At 41.4% G+C, this 25276-nt stretch overlaps 1 protein-coding gene across 1 annotated transcript in view; it reads left to right on the forward strand.

The window, feature by feature from the left end:
* Positions 1–2460: 2460 nt before the first annotated feature.
* Positions 2461–25276, forward strand: part of LOC139406549 (genetic suppressor element 1-like) — a 46924-nt gene continuing 24108 nt past the window's right edge. The window contains exon 1 of the mRNA XM_071149254.1: positions 2461–2574. Within this exon, the coding sequence (XP_071005355.1) occupies positions 2481–2574 (94 nt within the window). The 5' untranslated portion in view covers positions 2461–2480. The remainder of the gene's footprint in view (positions 2575–25276) is intronic.

Here is a 25276-nt window from a genome sequence, read left to right on the forward strand (position 1 = left end):
AGCCACTGCTCCAAAACCTCCATAAAAAGACAGAATACGGTTTTCAACTGCACATGGGGACAAAGATCATTCTTTTTGGAGAAATGTCCTCTGGTCTGATGAAACAAAAATAGAACTGTTTGGCCATAATGACCATTGTTATGTTTGGAGGGAAAAGGGGGAGGCTTGCAAACCGAAGAACACCATCCCAACCGTGAAGCACGGGGGTGGCATCATCATGTTGTGGGGGTGCTTCGCTGCAGGAGGGACTGGTGCACTTCACAAAATAGATGGCATCATGAGGCAGGAAAATTAGGTGGATATACTGAAGCAACATCTCAAGATATCAAGTTAAAGCTTGGTCGCAAATGGGTCTTCAAAATGTGGCTTAAGGACAACAAAGTCAAGGTATTGGAGTGGCCATCACAAAGCCCTGACCTCAATCCTATAGAAAATGTGTGGGCATAACTGAAAAAGCATGTGTTAGCAAGGAGGCCTACAAACCTGACCCAGTTACACCAGCTCTGTAAGGAGGAATGGGCCAAAATTCCCCCAACTTATTGTGGGAAGCTTGTGGAAGGCTACCTGAAATGTATGACCCAAGTTAAACAATTTAAGGGCAATGCTACCAAATACTAATTGAGTGTATGTAAACTTCTGACCCACTGGGAATGTGATGAAAGAAATAAAGGCTGAAATAAATCATTCTCTCTACTATTATTCTGACATTTCACATTCTTAAAATAAAGTGGCAATCCTAACTGACCTAAGACAGGGAATTTTTACTCTGATTAAATGTCAGGAATTGTGAAAAACTGAGTTTAAATGTATTTGACTAAGGTGTATGTAAACCTTCAACTTCAACTGTACATGAGATGAGTAATGCAAGATATGTCAACATTATTAAAGTGACTAGTGTTCCATTATTAAAGTGGTTAAGTGTAGAAGGTGGGATCAAGAAGAGGGCATCCTTTCATTTATTCATTCACTCGTTCATTTATTTGACATGGCTTATGCGGCTGATTGCCAGATATGTACATTTTTGTAAAAGACACTTTGTGTTCCGCCTCCTGATAACACATCCAGACATGACCAATCTCTCAGTTCAAGTGTCTATCACTTTAATCTAATACTGTAACTGATGCATAGTCCCTCCCTATCAGTTAATAGTCCCTCCCTATTAGCTGTCTCTTACCTGTGACACAGTAGAGATAAGTGATACATGTTCTGGGTGTGAATGTGCTGAGTCTTACCAGATAGTTACTGCCTGGCCATGCTATTACAGAAGTATTACAACTACCCTAAAACACACATGGGCCTTGTAGACCTGTCACACATTACAGCCAGACATTTGGGCTCTGCACAGGGTTGTAAAACTTTATTATTCCTTGCCTCTCTCTCCTATTGCTCTCTGCCTCTCTCCGCCAGGATGGCAGGTAGCTTAGTGGTTACACCGTTGGGCCAGTAACTGAAAGGTTGCTGGATTGAATCCCCAAGCTGACAAGGTCAAATCTGTCATTCTGCCCCTGAACAAGGCAGTTAACCCACTGTTCCCCGGTAGGCCGTCATTGTAAATAAGAATTTGTTCATAACTGACTTGCCTAGTTAAATAAATAAAAATATGGACGAGGTGCAGTCATACACTGTAGCATAGCCTTAGGCATACCCTATATGAAGCAATGGGCCTGCCTCTTTATCTTATATGGTGACTGACTGCATGTATAAGACACTTTATGTAAGTTACTTTGTTTTCACTTGTAGAAGTAGTCTCTTCAGTCTACACATTTGTATTTTTAAATTTTTTATTACAGTGGTGACTGCATGGTGATGACTGATGATGACAATATAGGACTAGAAAATACTGATGATTTCTTCCTAACAGTGGACATCACCCATAGACTTTCAGTAATATAATGTCTTCGATGTCTGTGGCCGTGTCTCTAGGGGGGTTGTCTGTTTGAGCAGGTGCTTGCCCTCAGAGAAGTCCTGCCTCTTGATCAGGCATCCACAGAGAGAAAGAGAGAGTTTATTTCGCTTTTGTTTATCAATTTCACTTGCTTTGGCAATGTAAACATATGTTTCCCATGCCAACAAAGCACCTTGAATTGAATTGAGAGAGAGTATATACTGTATATACTGTATAACATTTTAAATATCTCTATTATTTTGAAACTTTTGTTCGTGAAATGTTTACTGTTCATTTCTGATTGTTCATTTTACTTTTATTTATTTCACTTCCTTTGGCAAACATATGTTTCCCATGTCAATAAATGCACTTGAATTGAGATAGAGAGAAATAAAGCTAGAGCTAGCAAGTGGCGCGAGAGAGAGAGAGGCAGAGGGAGGGAGAGAGAGAAACAGAGAGAGCGAGAGAGAAACAGAGAGAGAGAGACAGCGAGAGAGAGCCAGAGAGAAAGAAAAAGCTCGCGCGAACGCGCGCGCGCGAGAGAGAGAGAGAGAGAGGGAGAGAGAGAGTGGTAGAGTACACCTCGCTATTTCATATGAGTCTATGCCAAGGAACAGCGGTAGCCGATGGTTCGTCTTTTATACTGGGATTAACGCAAAACCGAGGATTTAACCGTCTCTGTTTACGCGGTAAGTAGCCTAAACTAGTTGAAGTAGTATATGGGCGTTTAGTGCTCGTGTACCTCGTTAATTTATGTGGTTAGCCTACGTGTGGAATGTGTGTTATCGCTCCAGAAGTTGATTGAATCAGATAGAGGGAAAGATACGCACTGCTGATGCCGCGGCCGTCTTCGTCTCTGCGCTCTCCATGTAGGCTACCGCTGTGGTACAGTATGTCTGTAGTGAGGATGGATCTCTCTCTCTATTTCTCTCGTTCTTGTGGTATGTGTTATATGATTAATTTAATACCCATTTATGTTTTTCTTTATATAAAATTGAAGCGTAGCCCAGTCAATAACAGCTTGTGTCAATGTTTGCTGTGGAAGTTCAGTAGCTGGCAAACTAGTCCTTAGTCAAACAGAGGGCCAAGCAAGTCGTCTTGTTTAGCTGTGTGGTTGGAAAGTCTTTACTCCATGAAGAGTAGCTACTCATGAGGGTGTATGTTACATAAGTTCCTCTGTATGTAGAAGAGACCTTTAACAACACCATCATGTTTATCTACTTTAATGGCTCCGGCCTCATTGCTCTGCATTCAAATGGATCAGATACGCTTTGTGTGTAGGCTACACTCCCAGCAGGTAGAGTAGGCCAAACACACACACACTTTCCCACAGACGGGTAGATACAGTGTTGTAGCAGGTGTGGAGCCGCAGAGGAGATAAGCCATTTCACACACACACACACACACACACACACACACACACACACACACACACACACACACACACACACACACACACACACACACACACACACACACACACACACACACACACACAATGTGCAGCTGACCTGTGGTAGAGCAGCTGTTCAGCAGGGGTAGAGTAGCCTACACTAAACCAACAAGTCTCCTCTCCAATAGGATTCACAAAAAAAAGTGTTTTAGCAAACATTCTTATCCAGAGGAACTTACAGGAGCAATTGGGGTTAAGTGCCTTGCATAAGAGCACATCAACAGATTTTTCACCTAGATGGCTGCAAGGCTACCTGCCGTGCACTGGTGTCTGCCTGGACTGCACTGGTGTCTGCCTGGACTGCACAGGTGCATTCAACAAGCTCTCACAATCTCACTGCAGAATTAAACGTTCAACCACGTTCTCCAAATGTAAAATTTCGAAGTTGCTCCCAACGTCAAATTTCAAAGAGTTTTTGTTGCTCTTGCTACTCTGTATCGTTCCATTTCTCCAAATGTAAAATGTCAAAGTTAAGGGTTAAGTTTACGCACTCATTCCAAATGGTTAAGGTTTTGGATAAGGTTCAATTAAAAAATATACAAAAACAGTGTTCACGACTGGGATCGAAGACACAATCTTCAGATCCAGAGTCATAGGATGACTTACTTACAGTTGAAGTCGGAAGTTTACATACACTTTGGTTGGAGTCATTAAAACTTGTTTTTCAACCACTCCACAAATTTATTGTTAAAAAACTATAGTTTTGGCAAGTCTGTTAGGACATCTACTTTGTGCATGACACAGGTAATTTTACCAACAATTGTTTACAGAGAGATTATTTCACTTATAATTCACTGTATCACAATTCCAGTGGGTCAGATGTTTACATATACTAAGTTGACTGTGTCTTTAAACAGCTTGGAAAATTCCAGAAAATTATGTCATGGCTTTAGAAGCTTCTGATAGGCTAATTGACATCATTTGAGTCAATTGGAGGTGTACCTGTGGATGTATTTCAAGGCCTACCTTCAAACTCAGTGCCTCTTTGCTTGACATCATGAGGAAATCAAAAGAAATCAATCAAGACCTCAGAAAAAAATTGTAGACCTCCACAAGTCTGGTCCATCCTTGGGAGCAATTTCCAAATGCCTGAAGGTACCACGTTCATCTGTACAAACAATAGTACGCAAGTATAAACACCATGGGACCACGCAGCCGTCATACCGCTCAGGAAGGAGAGGCGTTCCGTCTCCTAGAGATGAACGTACTTTGGTGCGAAAAGTGCAAATCAATCCCAGAACAACAGCAAAGGACCTTGTGAAGATGCTGGAGAAAACTGGTACAAAGTATCTATATCCACAGTAAAACGAGTCCTAAATCGACATAACCTGAAAGGCCACTCAGCAAGGAAGAAGTCACTGATCCAAAACCGCCATAAAATGTCAGACTACGGTTTGCAACTGCACATGGGGACAAAGATCATACTTTTTGGAGAAATGTCCTCTGGTCTGATGAAACAAAAATAGAACTGTTTGAACATAATGACCATTGTTATGTTTGGAGGAAAAAGGGGGAGGCTTGCAAGCCGAAGGACACCATCCCAACCGTGAAGCACTGGGTGGCAGCATCATGTTGTGGGGGTGCTTTGCTGCAGGAGGGACTGGTGCACTTCACAAAATAGATGGCATCATGAGGCAGGAAAATTAGGTGGATATACTGAAGCAACATCTCAAGATATCAAGTTAAAGCTTGGTCGCAAATGGGTCTTCAAAATGTGGCTTAAGGACAACAAAGTCAAGGTATTGGAGTGGCCATCACAAAGCCCTGACCTCAATCCTATAGAAAATGTGTGGGCAGAACTGAAAATGCATGTGTGAGCAAGGAGGCCTACAAACCTGACTCAGTTACACCAGCTTTGTCAGGAGGAATGGGCCAAAATTCACCCAACTTATTGTGGGAAGCTTGTGGAAGGCTAACCAAAATGTTTGACCCAAGTTAAATAAATAAATAAACATTTGGCAATGTTACCAAATATTAATTGAGTGCATGTAAACTTATGACCCACTGGGAATGTGATGAAAGAAATACAAGCTGAAATAAATAATTCTCTCTACTATTATTCTGACATTTCACATTCTTAAAATAAAGTGGTGATCCTAACTGTCCTAAGACAGGGATTTTTTACTATGATTAAATGTCAGGAATTGTGAAAAACTGAGTTTAAATGTATTTGACTAAGGTGTATGTAAACTTCCGACTTCAACTGTACCTACTTGATTGTTATTGCACTCACTGTTGCCCCTAGTGTCTGGTTTTGAAGGCAGTTCCCAATGTCCTCAGGACATAGATAGACATCCAATTTCAAAGTCAATCTTTAACAGACCTGGCTGGGTGCTTTACCATTCACTTTACTTTACAAAACTGTATGGGCCTACTCTATTTTAATTCTTAACTCTGCACTTTGATTCAGTATGATAATGATTTACAAACAACTTACAAACGGTAAACAAATGAACCAATAATTGTTTATAAGCAGATTATAATCATACCACCTAATACATTGTTCCAGGTATTTATGCTAAAAACATCCTGAAGTTACTCAGTTATATGACTTAATGTTTGAATGCACCAACTTACTTTCCCCCTTGGTACTCTCTGTAACACCTGTTTGTGAGGAGCGGTTTGTGTATTGTGGTGTTTGTAAATGTGTGTGTGTGTGTGTGTGTGTGTGTGCGTGTGTGCGTGCGTGCGTGCGTGGAGAGGAGAGACAAGATGAGTATGATTCTGCTGTAGACCGCTGAGATACAGACCGTCTGTTCCTCACAGACAGTCAGTCCAAGGCCCTAAGGCTGGGTAACCAGGTGTCAACCCACTGGATTTAGACCACAGCCTCCTGAGCAAACACAACACACATATAGAAAGAAGGAGCGAGGAAGAGAGAGAGGCACACAGTGTCTAAACTCTGGTGCTCAAACACCCAGTGTGACCTAGACCTGCTATCTGAAGACCAACTAGGGTCACCCAGCCACATAATAATTCACAAAGGCGCAGACGACCTGAGAGCACAGCAGGAAAGGGTGGCCACAGCACTCAAGGCCGTGATTGAAAAAGCTTCTTCCACTTTCTCCAACTCAGAAGTGGTTATCTCCACCCTGTTACAGTGAAAATACTTTCACCCTGCTACCATACAGCAGGGTAAAAGCAAGAATTTCCTGTGACTGGACTTCAACAGTCTTTATGACCAGGTCCACCTATACAAAGCAACAGTCCCTACTTTTGCAAGAACCCTTAAAGACATCTTCCTCTGCTGCAGCCCCAGCACCTCACACAAGAACAACAGAGCAATGGACACCCCATCCAAACCTGCGAGGGTTCCCCATGAACCTGCACCTAGAGGAGCCACGTTGAGAGGACCCAGGCCGAGAGGACCTAAATCAAGACCACAGCACCACCAGGCACCAGATTTTACTATCTCATCCTGGAATATACAAGGTCTGAGAGTTAATCTGCCTTTGGCCTAAAGAGCAGTAACCCAGACTTCACAAAATACATCAGAAATACAGACGTTGTCATCCTGCAAGAAGCATAGTATACAGTGGGGCAAAAAAGTATTTAGTCGGCCACCAATTGTGCAAGTTCTCCTACTTAAAAATATGAGAGAGGCCTGTAATTTTCATTATAGGTACAATTCACCTATGACAGACAAAATGACGAAAAAAAATCCAGAAAATCACATTGTAGGATTTTTTATTAATTTATTTGCAAATTATGGTGGAAAATAAGTATTTGCTCAATAACAAAAGTTTATCTCAATAATTTGTTATATACCCTTTGTTGGCAATGACAGAGGTCAAATGTTTTCTGTAAGTCTTCACAAGGTTTTCACACACTGTTGCTGGTATTTTGGCCCATTCCTCCACGCAGATCTCCTCTAGAGCAGTGATGTTTTGGGGCTGTTGCTGGGCAACATGGACTTTCAACTCCTTCCAAAGATTTTCTATGGGGTTGAGATCTGGAGACTGGCTAGGCCACTCCAGGACCTTGAAATGCTTCTTACGAAGCCACTCCTTCGTTGCCCGGGCGGTGTGTGTGGAATCATTGTCATGCTGAAAGACCCAGCCACGTTTCGTCTTCAATGCCCTTGCTGATGGCAGGAGGTTTTCACTCAAAATCTCACGATACATGGCCCCATTCATTATTTCCTTTACACGGATCAGTGGTCCTGGTCCCTTTGCAGAAAAACAGCCCCAAAGCATGATGTTTCCACCCCCATGCTTCACAGTAGGTATGGTGTTCTTTGGATGCAACTCAGCATTCTTTGTCCTCCAAACACGACGAGTTGAGTTTTTACCAAAAAGTTATATTTTGGTTTCATCTGACCATATGACATTCTCCCAATCTTCTTCTGGATCATCCAAATGCTCTCTAGCAAACTTCAGACGGGCCTGGACATGTACTGGCTTAAGCAGGGGGACACGTCTGGCATTGCAGGATTTGAGTCCCTGGCGGCATAGTGTGTTACTGATGGTAGGCTTTGTTACTTTGGTCCCAGCTCTCTGCAGGTCATTCACTAGGTCCCCCCCCCGTGTGGTTCTGGGATTTTTGCTCACTATTCTTGTGATCATTTTGACCCCACGGGGTGAGATCTTGCGTGGAGCCCCAGATCGAGGGAGATTATCAGTGGTCTTGTATGTCTTCCATTTCCTAATAATTGCTCCCACAGTTGATTTTTTCAAACCAAGCTGCTTACCTATTGCAGATTCAGTCTTCCCAGCCTGGTGCAGGTCTACAATTTGGTTTCTGGTGTCCTTTGACAGCTCTTTGGTCTTGGCCATAGTGGAGTTTGGAGTGTGACTGTTTGAGGTTGTGGACAGGTGTCTTTTATACTGATAACAAGTTCAAACAGGTTCCATTAATACAGGTAATGAGTGGAGGACAGAGGAGCCTCTTAAAGAAGAAGTTACAGGTCTGTGAGAGCCAGAAATCTTGCTTGTTTGTAGGTGACCAAATACTTATTTTCCACCATAATTTGCAAATAAATTCATTAAAAATCCTACAATGTGATTTTCTGGATTTTTTTTTCTTATTTTGTCTGTCATAGTTGAAGTGTATCTATGATGAAAATTACAGGCCTCTCTCATCTTTTTAAGTGTGAGAACTTGCACAATTGGTGGCTGACTAAATACTTTTTTGCCCCACTGTAGATGCGATGGACAGTATATTTGACTTATCAGCTAACATATCAAATTAAAACAATTCTAGCAGAAAACCTAAGAAAACGAACAACAACAATAAATGGTTTGATGAAGAATGCAAAAACCTCAGAAAGAAATTGTGAAACCTATCCAACCAAAAACACAGAGACCCAGAAAACCTGAACCTACACCTTCACTATGGGGAAACACTAAAACAGTCCAGAAATACACTAAGAAAAAAGAAGGAATGTCAGAAAACAGCTCATTGTGATTGAAGAATCCATAGAATCAAATCACTTCTGGGAAATTGGAACAAACTAAACAAACAACAACATGAAGCGCTATCTATCCAAAATTGAGATGTATGGATAAACCACTTATCCAGCATTTTCTGCCATATAACAAAGAACCAAGAGCAAACACATATACATGATCATTTGCAAATCAGCTATTAAAGACCAGAACTCTCCAATTACATTGGATGAGCCAAAATACAAACCCTCCAACCCAAAAAGGACTGCGGTGTTGATGGTATACTAAGCAAAATTATAAAATACACAGATCACAAATTCAAATGGGCTATTCTTAAACTCTTCAACATTGTCCTCAGCTCTTGAATCTGCGTCAATAGTAACCTAGGAGAAATCCTCTGCAGTATCATCAACAGCAGACCCCACGTATATACATCCTGCACACCCTAATTGACAACAAAAAAAACTACCAAAACAAAAGCAGTCTTTTCATGGTTTGTTGATTTCAAAAAAGCTTTTGACTCAATTTGGCATTAGCGTCTGCTATACAAATTGATGGAAAGCAGTGTTGCGGGAGATCATGAGATATTATACAATCCTTGTACACATATATCTTTCCTCAGAGCCATGGCGTGTGACAGGGATGCAGCTTGAGCCCCATTGGTGAGGGCACTGGAGCAGTCTGCAGCACCCGACCTCACCATACTAGACTCTGAAGTCAAATGTTTATTGTTTGCAGATGATCTGGTGCTTCTGTCCCCAACCAAGGAGGGCCTACAGACCTTCTGCACAGATTCGGTCAGACCTTGGCCCTGACAGTAAATCTCATTAAGACATAAATAATGGTGTTCCAAAAAAAGGTCCAGTTGCCAGGACAACAAATACAAATACCATCTAGATACCATTGCCCTAGAGCACACAAATAATTATACCTACCTCTGCTGAGGGGAGGATGGATCATAAAAATGTCTGGAGCAAATGGAATGGCATCAAACACATGGGAACAATGTGTTTGATGTATTTGATACATTCCACTCATTCCACTCCAGCCATTACCACGTGCCCGTCCTCCCCAATTAAGTTGCCACCAACCTCCTGTGCTACCTCGGCCTAAACATCAACATCAGAGGTAACTTCTACAAGACTCTGAACGATTTAAGAGACATGGCAAAAAATACATTCCATGCCATCAAAAGGAACATGGAACTCGACATCCCAATTAGGATCTGGCTAAAAATACTTAAATCACTTATAGAACCCATTGCTCTCTATGGTTGTGAGGTCTGGGGTCCACTCACCAACCAAGCATTCACAATATGGGACAAACACCCAATTGAGACTCATGCAAAAATATCCTTCATGTTCATTGCAAAACTCCAAACAATGCATGCAGAGCAGAATTAAGAACATACCTACTAAATATCCAAATCCTGAAAAGATCTGTTAAATTCTACAACCACCTAAAAGGAAGCGATGTCCACACATTCCACCACAAAGCCCTTACCTACAGCGATATTAACCTAGAGAAGAGTCCCCTCGGCCAGCTGGTTCTGGATCTCTGTTCACATACAGACCCAACAGAGCCCCAGGACAGCAACACAGTTAGACCCAAACAAATTATGAGAAAACAAAAAGATAATTACTTGACACACTGGAGAGAATCAACCAAAAAACTGAGCAAACTGTAATGTTATCTGGCCCTAAACAAAGAAAATCCTTTACTATGTACAGACCCAACGAGCATAGCCTTGTTATTGAGAGAGGTTGCCATAGGCAGACTTGGCTCTTGAGAGAGGAAAGGCTATGTGCACACTACTCACAAAATGACGTGGACTGAGATGCACTTCCATACCTCCTGTCAAAGTTATGACCATATTAGAGAGACATATTTCCCACAGATACAACAAACCCATAAAGAATTTGAAAACAAATCAAACATTGATAAACTCACATAACTGTTAGGAAAAATACTGCAATGTGCAATCACAGTAGCAAGATTCGTGGCCCGTTGCCATGAAAGCAGGGCAACAGTGGAGCACAAACAACATTATGAATACCACCAATTTTGATCTGTTTACTTATCTTCCCCTACTATTAGTACTACAACTAGTTATACATTGTTAAAAACACTGTCCATAGCTGATAATAAAACATTTGAAACGTCTATTATTTTAAAACCTTTATGAGTGCAATGTTTACTTTAATGTTTTGATGTTGTTTTTTTGTTGATGTTGTTTGTTTTGGCAATGTACATGTTTCCCATGCCAATAAAGCTCATTTGAATTGAACTGAATTGAGAGAGAGAGAAATAGAAAGAGAGAGAGAGAGCGACAGAGAGAATATAACACTGTTTCATGAGAGCTCTCCTAATCCTAGAGACAATGATAAGCAGCTCTTATCACAGAAACAGTGATTACAGTGTGATTATGCTGACAAACTGCCCATAGAACGGTTCTGTTATTGTTCTCCAATGGGAGACTACAGGAACAGAACCAGTATAGGCTCAGTCCCAATTCTACAACCCCCTCCCCCTCTCTTCCCCTTTATTGCTCTTTCTTTTCCTGGTTTCCTAGCTTTCTTTCATTACTTGATCCTAGGTGAAAGGACTGGATAGGTGTACAGAAGTAAAGCTTTAACCTATCTGCACTCTTAGAGAAAATGGTTCCGAAAGGGTTCTTCGGCTGTCCCCATAGGATAACTCTTTTTAGTTCCAGGTAGAACCTTCTGTGGAAAGGGTTCTAAATGTAACCCAAAAGGGTTCTACCTGGAACCAAAATGGTTCTACCTGTAATCCAAAAATAGTTTTTCAAAGGGTTCTCCTATGGGGACAGCCGAAGAACCCTTTTAGGTTCTATATAGCACCTTGTTTTCTAAGTGCGTAGTCCTTCCAGATCAGTGTTCAAAACAGAAGAGAACATTGTGAGGGAAAGAGCCCATGACCAAACAAAAATCAGTGAAAAAAGCATGTGAACAATTTCAAGTGAAAAACGTGGTTTTCGGACACGTGTGAAGTTTCACATACATTTTTCACCTTTTTCCCTTTTTTTCACGTTTATTTGTACACATTATTATTTTCATTACTTCCAGCTACATCTGGGTCCGATCCAGAGACCAACCCTGCTTAGCTTCAAAAGTGAACCAGCAGTGGGATGCAGGATGCTATGTTGCTGGAATGAATGTGCCAGAACTTGCAACTGGAAAAAAGGCAGAAAGGCCAGGGTAACATAAGCAAAGATAGGGAAAATTGCAGCAAAGAGGGAATCATTTATTTAATTGCGTTATCATATATACAGTGCCTTGCGAAAGTATTCGGCCCCCTTGAACTTTGCGACCTTTTGCCACATTTCAGGCTTCAAATATAAAGATATAAAACTGTATTTTTTTGTGAAGAATCAACAACAAGTGGGACACAATCATGAAGTGGAACGACATTTATTGGATATTTCAAACTTTTTTAACAAATCAAAAACTGAAAAATTGGGCGTGCAAAATTATTCAGCCCCTTTACTTTCAGTGCAGCAAACTCTCTCCAGAAGTTCAGTGAGGATCTCTGAATGATCCAATGTTGACCTAAATGACTAATGATTATAAATACAATCCACCTGTGTGTAATCAAGTCTCCGTATAAATGCACCTGCACTGTGATAGTCTCAGAGGTCCGTTAAAAGCGCAGAGGCCATCATGAAGAACAAGGAACACACCAGGCAGGATCGAGATACTGTTGTGAAGAAGTTTAAAGCCGGATTTGGATACAAAAAGATTTCCCAAGCTTTAAACATCCCAAGGAGCACTGTGCAAGCGATAATATTGAAATGGAAGGAGTATCAGACCACTGCAAATCTACCAAGACCTGGCCGTCTCTCTAAACTTTCAGCTCATACAAGGAGAAGACTGATCAGAGATGCAGCCAAGAGGCCCATGATCACTCTGGATGAACTGCAGAGATCTACAGCTGAGGTGGGAGACTCTGTCCATAGGACAACAATCAGTCGTATATTGCACAAATCTGGCCTTTATGGAAGAGTGGCAAGAAGAAAGCCATTTCTTAAAGATATCCATAAAAAGTGTCGTTTAAAGTTTGCCACAAGCCACCTGAGAGACACACCAAACATGTGGAAGAAGGTGCTCTGGTCAGATGAAACCAAAATTGAACTTTTTGGCAACAATGCAAAACGTTATGTTTGGCGTAAAAGCAACACAGCTGAACACACCATCCCCACTGTCAAACATGGTGGTGGCAGCATCATGGTTTGGGCCTGCTTTTCTTCAGCAGGGACAGGGAAGATGGTTAAAATTGATGGGAAGATGGATGGAGCCAAATACAGGACCATTCTGGAAGAAAACCTGATGGAGTCTGCAAAAGACCTGAGACTGGGACGGAGATTTGTCTTCCAACAAGACAATGATCCAAAACATAAAGCAAAATCTACAATGGAATGGTTCAAAAATAAACATATCCAGGTGTTAGAATGGCCAAGTCAAAGTCCAGACCTGAATCCAATCGAGAATCTGTGGAAAGAACTGAAAACTGCTGTTCACAAATGCTCTCCATCCAACCTCACTGAGCTTGAGCTGTTTTGCAAGGAGGAATGGGAAAAAATGTCAGTCTCTCGATGTGCAAAACTGATGGAGACATACCCCAAGCGACTTACAGCTGTAATCGCAGCAAAAGGTGGCGCTACAAAGTATTAACTTAAGGGGGCTGAATAATTTTGCACGCCCAATTTTTCAGTTCTTGATTTGTTAAAAAAGTTTGAAATATCCAATAAATGTCGTTCCACTTCATGATTGTGTTCCACTTGTTGTTGATTCTTCACAAAAAAATACAGTTTTATATCTTTATGTTTGAAGCCTGAAATGTGGCAGAAGGTCGCAAAGTTCAAGGGGGCCGAATACTTTCGCAAGGCACTGTATATATTTTTTAACTTAATGTGAGAATGTGCTCACTTCCCGCAAACTTTAGATCTTGCGTATGCACATCTGTTAGTGGTTGAAATATTGTATTGCAAGCTGGCAAGTAAGTACTTTGTACAAATGGGGGCTATGATGAAAAGCTTATTCATAAAAAACTAAACCAATAAAACATATTAACAAGAATTCAACCATTTGCCATTAGTGCGAAGAGTGAAAATCTGTTTTATTTTTAGCATCTAAAATAAATTGACATAGGAATCTTATTACTAGACATAGGAATCTATTTCCGATTTATATTCATAGCCATTGCCGAATATACAGTATTAGTCACCTTTTCTGGCCGTGATGGATTTATATTCCCGAAAGAGCAATACAACAAAATACCATGTAACCTATTAGCCTAGTAAATAGATAGGCTATATGTAGTCCAAGTTTTGCAATATCATAGGCAGCGCAGTTTATAATACCGGTATACAGTCAAATTTAACAGCTGATCTTACATTGAAGTAGGCCTATGTATCAAGTTTCTAGTTTTTATTGTCACGTGCACAATTACTGCAAGATATTCAAACATTCTGCCAACACAGTAAATAGACCGGTAGTGTATGTATTTGACAGTATGGGTAGGCTACAGTATTGCTGTGCGATAGGAGCGTGACATTATTGCCTATTTAATCTCAGAGCATATACTAAGGCAGGACATACAAACCCAATAATCTACTCATAAACTGAATATTGAACAACAATTTGTCTTTTGCATGCCGTGGCCTAATTCGAATAGTTCCAAATTATACAGCAAATAAGGGCGTTGTTGTCACCATAAAAGGTGAATTATCCAAGATAGCGTAGCAGTCAGGCGTCTTTGTCTTCGTCTCATCGTATCCCGTGTATATATCTTTATATATATATATATATATATATTTTATATATATTTTTTTCTGATATATTTATATATTTTTTTCTTAGCCCCAACTTCAACACACTCTCCTGCAACCCACCTCACCCAATGTGGTATGGATCTGCTATTTTCTTCACTTTAGAACCGGAACCCCCAACAGAAGCTAGCCAGGTAACTAGCTACTAGCTCGTAGTCAGCTAGCCACTGATAGCGGTCATCAGCTTACCTTTAGCCCGGACAACTCCTGCCAGTCTGCACTTCGAGATTCATCCCAGAGCTGTTCGGACTTCTTTTTCTCCGTATCTCCGGATTTCTACCGAAAGCTTTGAACCTCTTCACCTGGATCATCGCAGCTAGCTAGCTGCTATCAGATTGGCTTCTCCTGACTAACGTCTCTGTCCTGAAGTAAGCACCAATTAGCCTGCAGCTAGCCTATGCTAGGCCCATCTCCCGGCTAGCTGAAGAGGTCCATCAGCACTCCTTGGGCTACAATACCTATTTTGCCAATTGGCCTGGACCCTTTTAATTGCCGATACGGAGCCCCGCCGATCAATCACGACTGGACTACCGATGTAATCTGCCCGAAGGGGGTTTTCAACAGGCTCCTCCGTCGCGACGTCCCTTGAATGCCCATCTGCTAGCCTGCTAGCCGTGGTCCGCTAGCTTTCTAGCGCATACCGGACTGTTAGCTGAAGAGGTCCAACAACCAATTTCTTGGGCTACTATACCTACTTTGCCAATTGGCCTGGAAGCTTTTACTACACGGACCCCTGCTGATCCATCACGACTTGGTCTGCCGACGTAACCCCACGAGGGTGCTACAACAGACTTCTTCCATCGCGATGTCCCTCTAAGGCCCTTCTGCTAGTCTGCTAGCCCCGGCCCGCTAGCTGTCTGAATCGCCGTGTCTCCAGCCCGCCCAGCTACTCAGTAAACCCTATGATCACTCGGCTACACATGCCTCTCCCTAATGTCAATATTCCTTGTCCATTGCTGTTTTGATTAGTGACTATTGTCTTATTTCACTATAGAGCCTCCAGCCCTGCTCTATATGCATCAGCTAACCCTTTTGTCCCATCTCCCACACATGCAGTGACCTCTCCTGGCTTAATTGATGTCTCTAGAGACAATACCTCTCTCCTCGTCACTCAATGCCTAGGTTTACTTCCACTGTATTCACATCCTACCATACCTTTGTCTGTAATTTATGCATTGAATCTATTCTACCGCGCCCAGAAACCTGCTCCTTTTACTCTCTGTTCCGAACGTTCTAGATGACCAGTTCTTATAGCTTTTAGCCGTACCCTTATCCTACTCCGCCACTGCTCCTCTGGTGATGTAGAGGTTAATCCAGGCCCTGCGGTGCCTAGCTCCACTCCCATTCCCCTCTCATTTGTTGACTTCTGTAACCGTAAAAGCTTTGGTTTCATGCATGTTAACATTAGAAGCCTCCTCCCTAAGTTTGTTTTATTCGGTGCTTTAGCAGACTCTGCCAACCCGGACAACCTCCACGATAAGAGACAATACTGTGCAGCTGTATTCATAGACCTGGCCAAGGCTTTCGACTCTGTCAATCACCACATTCTTATCGGGAGACTCAACAGCCTTGGTTTCTCAAATTACTGCCTCACCTGATTCACTAACTACTTCTCAGACAGAGTTCAGTGTGTCAAATCGGAGGGCCTGTTGTCCGGACCTCTGGCAGTCTCTATGGGGGTGCCACAGGATTCAATTCTCAGGCCGACTCTTTTCTCTATATACATCAATGATGGAATTCTTGCTGCTGGTGATTCTTTGATCCACCTCTATGCAGACGATACCATTCTGTATACTTCTGGCCCTTCTTTGGACACTGTGTTAACAAACCTCCAGATGAGCTTCAATGCCATACAACTCTCCTTCCGTGGCCTCCAACTGTTCTTAAATGCAAGTAAAACTAAATCCATACTCTTCAACTAATCGCTGCCAGCACCTGCCTGCCTGTCCAGCATCACTACTCTGAACGGTTCTGACTTAGAATATGTGGACATCTACAAATACATTGTTTGTCTGGTTAGACTGTAAACTCTCTTTCCAGACTCACATTAAGCTTCTCCAATCCAAAATTAAATCTAGAATTGACTTCCTGTTTTGCAACAAAGCATCTTTCACTCATGCTGCCAAACATACCCTTGTAAAACTGACTATCCTACCGATCATTGACTTCGGCGATGTAATTTACAAAATAGCCTCCAACACTCTACTCAGCAAATTGGATGCAGCCTATCACAGTGCCATCCATTTTGTCACCAAAGCCCCATATACTACTCACCACTGTGACCTGTATGCTCTCATTGACTGGCCCTCGCCTCATATTTGTCACCAAACCCACTGGCTCCAGGTCATCTATAAGTCTTTGCTAGGTAAAGCCCCGCCTTATCTCAGCTCACTGGTCACCATAGCAGCACCCACCCGTAGCATGTGCTCCAGCAGGTATATCTCACTGGTCAGCCCCAAAGCCAATTCCTCCTTTGGCTGCCTTTCCTTCCAGTTCTCTGCTGCCAATGACTGGAACAAATTGCAAAAATCACTGAAGCTGGAGTCTCATATCTCCCTCACTAACTTTAAGCACCAGCTGTCAGAGCAGCTCACAGATCACTACACCTGTACATAGCCCATCTTGTAAATAGCCCATCCAACTACCTCACCCCCATACTGTTATTGTTTTTCTTCTCCTTTGCACTCCAGTATCTCTACTTGCACATTCATCTTCTGCACATCTATCACTGAGGTGTTTAATTGCTAAATTGTATTTTTTTGCCACTATGGCCTATTTATTGCCTTACCTCCCTTATCTTACTCCTTTATATACTTTTTTTCTATTGTGTTATTGACTGTATGTTTGTTAATTCCATGTGTAACTCTGTGTTGTTGTTTGTGTCGCACTGCTTGGCTTTATCTTGGCCAGGTCGGGGTTGTAAATGAGAACTTGTTCTCAACTAGCCTACCTGGTTAAATAAAGGTGAAATAAAAAATAAATAAAAAATTGAGGAGTTTTCAAGGTGGAGTCTAAATTCTGGTTCACACATGCAGTTTTATGATAGGTCTGATTTATAACTAGAAACATGTATGGCATGTGCCAAGTTTATAAATCTCGATATTTTTGTAAGTTCGAAGACTTTTAAGAAATGGTGCACACAGAAATTTAGTGTGAAATTTACACATAATTTTCCTGAGGCCCCAGGGAATTATCAACGTTTTCAGTCACAATTTGCTTTAACCTCATAATAACTTCCATGAAATTGATCAAATGAAGGCTGCTTTAACTTTAATATGGTACAGTAGCTAGTGTAAGCCTAAGAGCTCCTGTCTAGCTAAGGTTCAGCTAAATGTCAGCATTCATGTGACAATGTGAGGATGCTAGCTAGCTAGCTAGCTAACATAACCTAGCTGTGTAGCCTATATTATAATATGAATGACACTGTATGATAACATTACTGTACTTTTATATTTGTATAGGAGGGGTAAACGTTAATTATTGATATGCTAACATTACTTGATCATGAAGCATGTTGTACGTTAACTAGCTACCTAGCAGGAGTTAGCTGTGTAATGTCAGCTAATTGAATGTTTAAGGACGAGAAAATAAACCCTTGAATTGTCTGCACATGCGTGTGGATTGTTGCATTATTCAAGAGTGTAATGTGGTTTGTTTGCATTATTCAGTATTGGAATATGTTTTAGAAGAAAAGTTGCTTGAATTGTTGAAAAGTTTGTGCCTACTGGCTAGGGTCTACTGTGATATTTATGGTCAATTTGAAGTGCGGACCAAGAATGTTGCATTCCCAGCCACAAGGAAATTTAAGGCAAGGATTTAATGTGAATTGAAAAGTAGAACATCTCTTCCACCAGTCCACTCCTCAGACTCTCCTTCATCTCTCATAATGGAAATCTCTCTCTCTCTCTCTCTCTCTCGCTCTCTCTTTCTCTCTCTCTCTCTCTCTCTCTCTCTCTCTCTCTCTCTCTCTCTCTCTCGCTCTCTCTCTCTCTCTCTCTCTCTCCTCTCTTTCCACTCTCTCTTCTATGGTAGTAAACTGTTTCCATGGAGTCTACAGCAGTTAAAATAGTTGTATTGGCTACAGGCTATTACAGGGTTGAAGTTGTCTTGTGCTGCCATTACTATCTTTTTTTATATTTATTTTATTTGGGGGGTAGATCAGCTTTAATATTGCAGATAGATTGTGGCTTCCATCAATGTAATTGTCTGCATCATTTCCATTCCCCATGTTTTTTTTGTAAATTTATACAGTACCAGTCAAAGGTTTGGACACACCTACTCATTCCAAGGTTTTCTTAATTTTTTTTCTATTTTCTACATTGTGGAATAATAGTGAATACATCAAAACTATCAAATAACACATATGGAATCATGTAGTAACCAAAAAAAAAAGTGTTAAACAAATCAAAATATATTTTTGATTATTCAAAGTAGCCACCCTTTGCCTTGATGACAGCTTTGCACACTCTTGGCATTCTCTCAATCAACTTCATGAGTTAGTCACCTGGAATGCATTTCAATTAACAGGTGTGCCTTGTTAAAAGTTAATTTGTGGAATTTATTTAGTTCTTAATGTGTTTCAGCTAATCAGTTGTGTTGTGACAAGGTAGGGGTGATATACAGAAGATTTCCCTATTTGACCAAGTCCATATTATGGCAAGAACAGCTCAAATAAGCAAAGAGAAACGATAGTCCATAATTTCTTTAAGACATGAAGGTCAATCAATCAGGAAAATATCAAGAAAGTTTCTTCAAGTGCAGTCGCAAAAACCATCAAGCACTATGATGAAACTGGCTCACATGAGGACCGCCACAGGAAAGGAAGACCCAGAGTTACTTCTGCTGTAGAGGATGAGTTCATTAGAGTTACCAGCAGCATAAATAAATGCTTCACAGAGTTCAAGGAACAAACACATCTCAACATCAACTGTTCAGAGGAGACTGTTTGAATTAGGCCGTCATGGTTGAATTTCTGCAAAGAAACCACTATTAAAGGACACCAATAAGCAGAAGAGTTGGTTGGGCCAAGAAAAACGATCAATGGACATTAGATTGGTGGAATCTATCCTTTGTGAGATGCAGAGTAGGTGAGCGGATGATCTCTGCCTGTCTAGTTCCCACCATGAAGCATGGAGGAAGAGGTGTGATGGAGTGGGGGTGCTTTGCTGGTGACACTTGTCTGTGATTTATTTAGATTTTAAGGCACACTTAACCAGCATGGCTACGACAGCATTCTGCAGCGATAAGTCACCCCATCTGGTTTGCGCTTATTGGGACTATTATTTGTTTTTCAACAGGACAATGACCAACACACATTTCACCTAGGGCTATTTCACCAAAACAGGAGAGTGATGGAGTGCTGCATCAGATGACCTGGCCTCCACAATCGCCCGACCTCAACCCAATTGAGATGGTTTGGGATGAGTTGGACCGCAGAGTGAAGGAAAAGCAGCCAACAATTCCTCAGCATTAGTGGTAACTGCTTCAAGACTGTTGGAAAAAGCATTCCAGGTGAAGCTGGTTGAGAGAATGCCAAGAGTGTGCAAAGCTGTCATCAAGGCAAAGGGTGGCTACTTTGAAGAATCTCAAATATAAAATATATTTTGAATTGTTTAACACTTTGGTTACTACAAAATTCCATATTTTATTTCAATGTGTGGATGTTTTCACAATTATTCTACAATGTAGAAAATAGTAAACAATAAAGAAAAACCTTGGCTAGGTCTGTCCAAACTTTTGACTGGTACTGTATATAAATTATATTTTAGAAATATGTATATTTTTCCTTTATTATTTTCCCTTAAATGGAGTACACTGATGGACAACAACACTTAGGCTCCTACTTCCAGCCTATACACATACATTTTACGGACACAGTATATTTTACAATATTTATCTTTTGTTTGTTTTCAGTCCCATCCTTCAGCTACCCTCAACCCCTCCCATCTATCTCTGAACACCATCCAGTTTCTATTTGCCATATATTTTTCAACTGTGCTGTGATGTTTCACAAAAGTTCTGAACCTTTATATTCTTATAGATTCTACTTATTATACATTTTTTGCCAAGAGTATTATTAGATTATTGATCGATTGACTATGATTTTTTAAGTCACCCAGCAGTGGTATTTGCAGAGTCAGCTCCAGGTAAATGTTCAATTCTTTAGCCATTCCTAAACCTGTGACCAAAAACAAGCTACATATGACAATACCAAAACAAACAAAGCAATATCTGCAGAGCTGGGATGGTTGTATTCCCCATATATATAGCATTCTATTGGTTGCAAGAATTTTGTGTCATAATTTCAATTGAAAAACTTGTTTTGTGTATTAGTTCATAAACCATGTCCATGGAATCGGTACATCGAAAATCTCTTCCCAACTAAGTTCCTATCTATATGGCACACCTGTCAATTTTTTGGGTCCTTAAATGAAACTGATATACTTTTTTATTTAATCTTTCCAACAATTGTTTACAGACCGATTACTTTCACTTATATCACAAAACTGTATCACATTTCCAGTGGATCAGAGGTTTACATACACTAAGTTGACTGTGCCTTTAAACAGCTTGGAAAATTCCCAAAAATTATATGGCTTTAGAAGCTTCTGATAGGCTAATTGACATCATTTGAGTCAATTGGAGGTGTACCTGTATTTCAAGGCCTACCTTCAACCTCAGTGCCTCTTGACATCATGGGAAAATCAAAAGAAATCAACCAAGACCTCTGAAAAAAATTGTAGACCTCCACAAGTCTGGTTCATTCTTGGGAGCAATTTCCAAATGCCTGAAGGTACCACGTTCATCTGTACAAACAATAGTACAAAAGTATAAACACCATGGGACCACGCAGCCATCATACCACTCAGGAAGGAGACGCGTTCTGTCTCGTAGAGATGAACATACTTTGATGCGAAAAGTGCAAATCAATCCCAGAACAACAGCAAAGGACCGTGTGAAGATGCTGGAGGAAACAGGAACAAAGTATCTATATCCACAGTAAAACGAGTCCTATATCGACATAACCTGAAAAGCCACTCAGCAAGGAAGAAGCCACTGCTCCAAAACCTCCATAAAAAAGCCAGACTACAGTTTGCAACTGCACATGGGGACAAAGATCATACTTTTTGGAGAAATGTCCTCTGGTCTGATGAAACAAAAATTGAACTATTTGAACATAATGACCATCGTTATGTTTGAAGGAAAAAGGGGGAGGCTTGCAAGCCAAAGAACCTCATCCCAACCGTGAAGCACGGGGGTGGCAGCATCATGTTGTGGGGGTGCTTTGCTGCAGGAGGGACTGGTGCACTTCACAAAATAGATGGCATCATGAGGCAGGAGAATTATGTGGATATATTGAAGCAACATCTCAAGACAACAGTCAGGAAGTTAAAGCTGGGTCGCAAATGGGTCTTCCAAATGGACAATGACCCCAAGCATACTTCCAAAGTTGTGGCAAAATGGCTTAAGGACAACAAAGTCAAGGTATTGGAGTGGCCGTCACAAAGCCCTAACCTCAAACCTACAGAAAATTTGTGGGCAGAACTGAAAATGCGTGTGTGAACAAGGAGGCCTACAAACCTGACTCAGTTACACCAGCTCTGTCAGGAGGAATGGGCCAAAATTCACCCAACTTATTGTGGGAGGTTTGTGGAAGGCTACCCGAAGCGTTTGACTGAAGTTAAACAACTTAAAGGCAATGCTACCAAATACTAATTGAGTGTATGTAAACTTCTGACCCACTGGGAATGTGATGAAAGAAATACAAGCTGAAATAAATAATTCTCTCTACTATTATTCAGACATTTCACATTCTTAAAATAAAGTGGTGATCCTAACTGACAGGGACTTTTTACTAGGATTAAATGTCAGGAATTGTGAAAATTTGAGTTTAAATGTGTTTGGCTAAGGTGTATGGAAACTTCTGACTTCAACTGTGTATATATGTGTGTGTTTTCAATGTTGCACTGTATGTACTGTATTGTTTGCACTATAAAATAGTTATCTAGTAATGAGGTACACTACAGTAATTACTACTACCTTACATTTCCCTACCTTCTCAGGGCTGAAGATGCTAGCTGGCAGTCTTGTCCCTGGAGTAGAGGTCGACCGATTATGATTTTTCAACGCCGATACCAATACCGATTATTGGAGGACCAAAAAAGCCGATACCGATTAATCGGCCAATTTTTTTATTTATGTATTTGTAATAATGACAATTACAACAATACTGAATGAACACTTATTTTAACTTAATATAATACATCAATAAAATCAATTTAGCCTCAAGTAAAAAAGAAAATATGTTAAATTTGGTATAAATAACGCAAAAACAAAGTGTTGGAGAAGAAAGTAAAAGTGCAATATGTGCTATGTAAGAAAGATAACGTTTCAGTTCCTTGCTCAGAACATGAGAACATATGAAAGCTGGTGCTTCCTTTTAACATGAGTCTTCAATATTCCCAGGTAAGAAGTTTTAGGTTGTAGTTATTATAAGAATTATAGGACTATTTCTCTCTATACCATTTGTATTTCATTAACCTTTGACTATTGGATGTTTTTATAGGCACTTTAGTATTGCCAGTGTCTCTCCTCGCTCCTCCCTGGGCTCGAACCAGCAACACAACGACAACAGCCACCATTGAAGCAGCGTTACTCATGCAGAGCTAGGGGAACAACTACTAGAAGGCTCAGAGCGAGTTACATTTGAAACACTATTAGCGAGCGCTAACTACCTAGCCATTTCACTTCGGTTACACCAGCCTCATCTCGGGAGTTGATAGGCTTGAAGTCATAAACAGCGCAATGCTTGACGCACAACGAAGAGCTGCTGGCAAAACATACGAAAGTGCTGTTTGAATGAATGTTTACGCGCCTGCTTCTGCTTACCACCGCTCAGTCAGATACTTAGATACTTGTATGCTTGTATGCTCAGTCAGATTATATGCAACGCAGGACACGCTAGATAATATCTAGTAATATCATCAACCATGTAGTTAACTAGTGATTATGATTGATTGTTTTTTTGTAAGATAAATTTAATGCTAGCTAGCAACTTACCTTGGCTTACTGCATTCGCGTAACAGGTAGACTCCTTGTGGAATGCAACGAGAAAGAGGCAGGTCGTTATTGCATTGGACTAGTTAACTGTAAGGTTGCAAGATTGTATCTCCCGAGCTGACAAGGTGAAAATCAGTCGTTCTGCCCCTGAACAAGGCAGTTAACCCACCGTTCCGTTAGGGCCATAGGATGTGTGACGCGTGATGCACAAATACTGAGTCAGCAGATAGTGTGTGTGTGTGACTGTGTGTGTATGTGTGTTCTTAGATGCCAGTAACTGACATCATAATGTTGTGTGATTGAGGCTGTTAATTTGAGAGATTACAATTCCTCATGCACACACACATTGCACTCTGAATTTATATTGCAGCCATGATTACGAGGATTGTAAACATTTGGCTCTGACCCTACTTTCCGTGTCAGTAGAACATAAAATCCTCTGCCAGCTACTGTATAAAACTGAAATGGGGGTAGGAGTGAGCAGTGTTTACAGTGTGTGTGTTCCATTCTCTTCCGTGGCGTAATGACAGAGCAGGAAATAACATACACATACTCTTGGGGTTAATGAGCATGGGCAGTGTAAATGCTTGTTTACCAATCCTAATGTCACACACACACACACACACACACACACACACACACACACACACACACACACACACACACAGGATGACGTTTAGAGAGCCTTGTCCTTGCGGCAGAACTGAGCGATTTCCACCAGATAGGACAGCTGCAATGTCAAAATTGGCTATATTGTACAAATTCAGGAAAACAAAATTGAGCTTTTGGTGTTAATTTAAGGTTAAGTTTAGGCATTAGAGTTAGCAGTGTGGTTAGGGTTAAGGTTATGTTTAAAAGATTGTATGACTTTGTGCCTGTGCCAGCGACTTACCACTCTGGAGAGCTGCCTCCAGAACATTATTCATGACGAAAACGCTAACCTGCCACACACACACACACACACAAAGGATAGAGCAGGTCCCCTGCCACGCTGTGTGTGTGTGTGTGTGTGTGTGTGTGTGTGTGTGTGTGTGTGTGTGTGTGTGTGTGTGTGTGTGTGTGTGTGTGTGTGTGTGTGTGTGTGTGTGAGAGAGAGACAGAGGGCTGAGTTATTTTTTGTTTATATGTGTGTGTAAGCGCTGGGCTGTCATGTTGTCCACTCTAAACACTCCTCCATCCCTCGTCAGCCCCTGTCCCCCTGGCCAAGCATAGACTCGGGGGTCAGGGGAGAGATGTCACTGTCAGGGCCCCTGCAGCAGACAGGGCTGATGTGTGGAGACAGAGTGATGGATGAAGTCTACCCCTGCTCCTCCCTCCATCCTCATCCTCCTGCTCCTCCTCATTCTTAAGAGTGGGGGAGGAGAGAGGGAGAAGAGCAGAGGTGGCTGGAGGTGTGAGGGGGAGGGGGTAGACAGGAAGGGGGAGTAGGATGGAGGGGAGAAACAAGGGTATGGGGATAGAAAGGGAGAGAGGGTGAAAGAGAAGGGAGGGGGACAGTGAGGGAATCACGTGATCGTGTAGCAGCTGCATGACTGAGAGGGCTGTTCCTGGAGGAGCGAGAACAAGACTGAGAGAACGAGAGAGAACGAGAGATAGAGAGAGCAAGACAGAGGGAATGAGAGAGAGACGGAGCGTGAAGAAGA

Source organism: Oncorhynchus clarkii, chromosome 1, assembly GCF_045791955.1.
Source record: "Oncorhynchus clarkii lewisi isolate Uvic-CL-2024 chromosome 1, UVic_Ocla_1.0, whole genome shotgun sequence".
Classification (NCBI taxonomy): domain Eukaryota; kingdom Metazoa; phylum Chordata; class Actinopteri; order Salmoniformes; family Salmonidae; genus Oncorhynchus; species Oncorhynchus clarkii.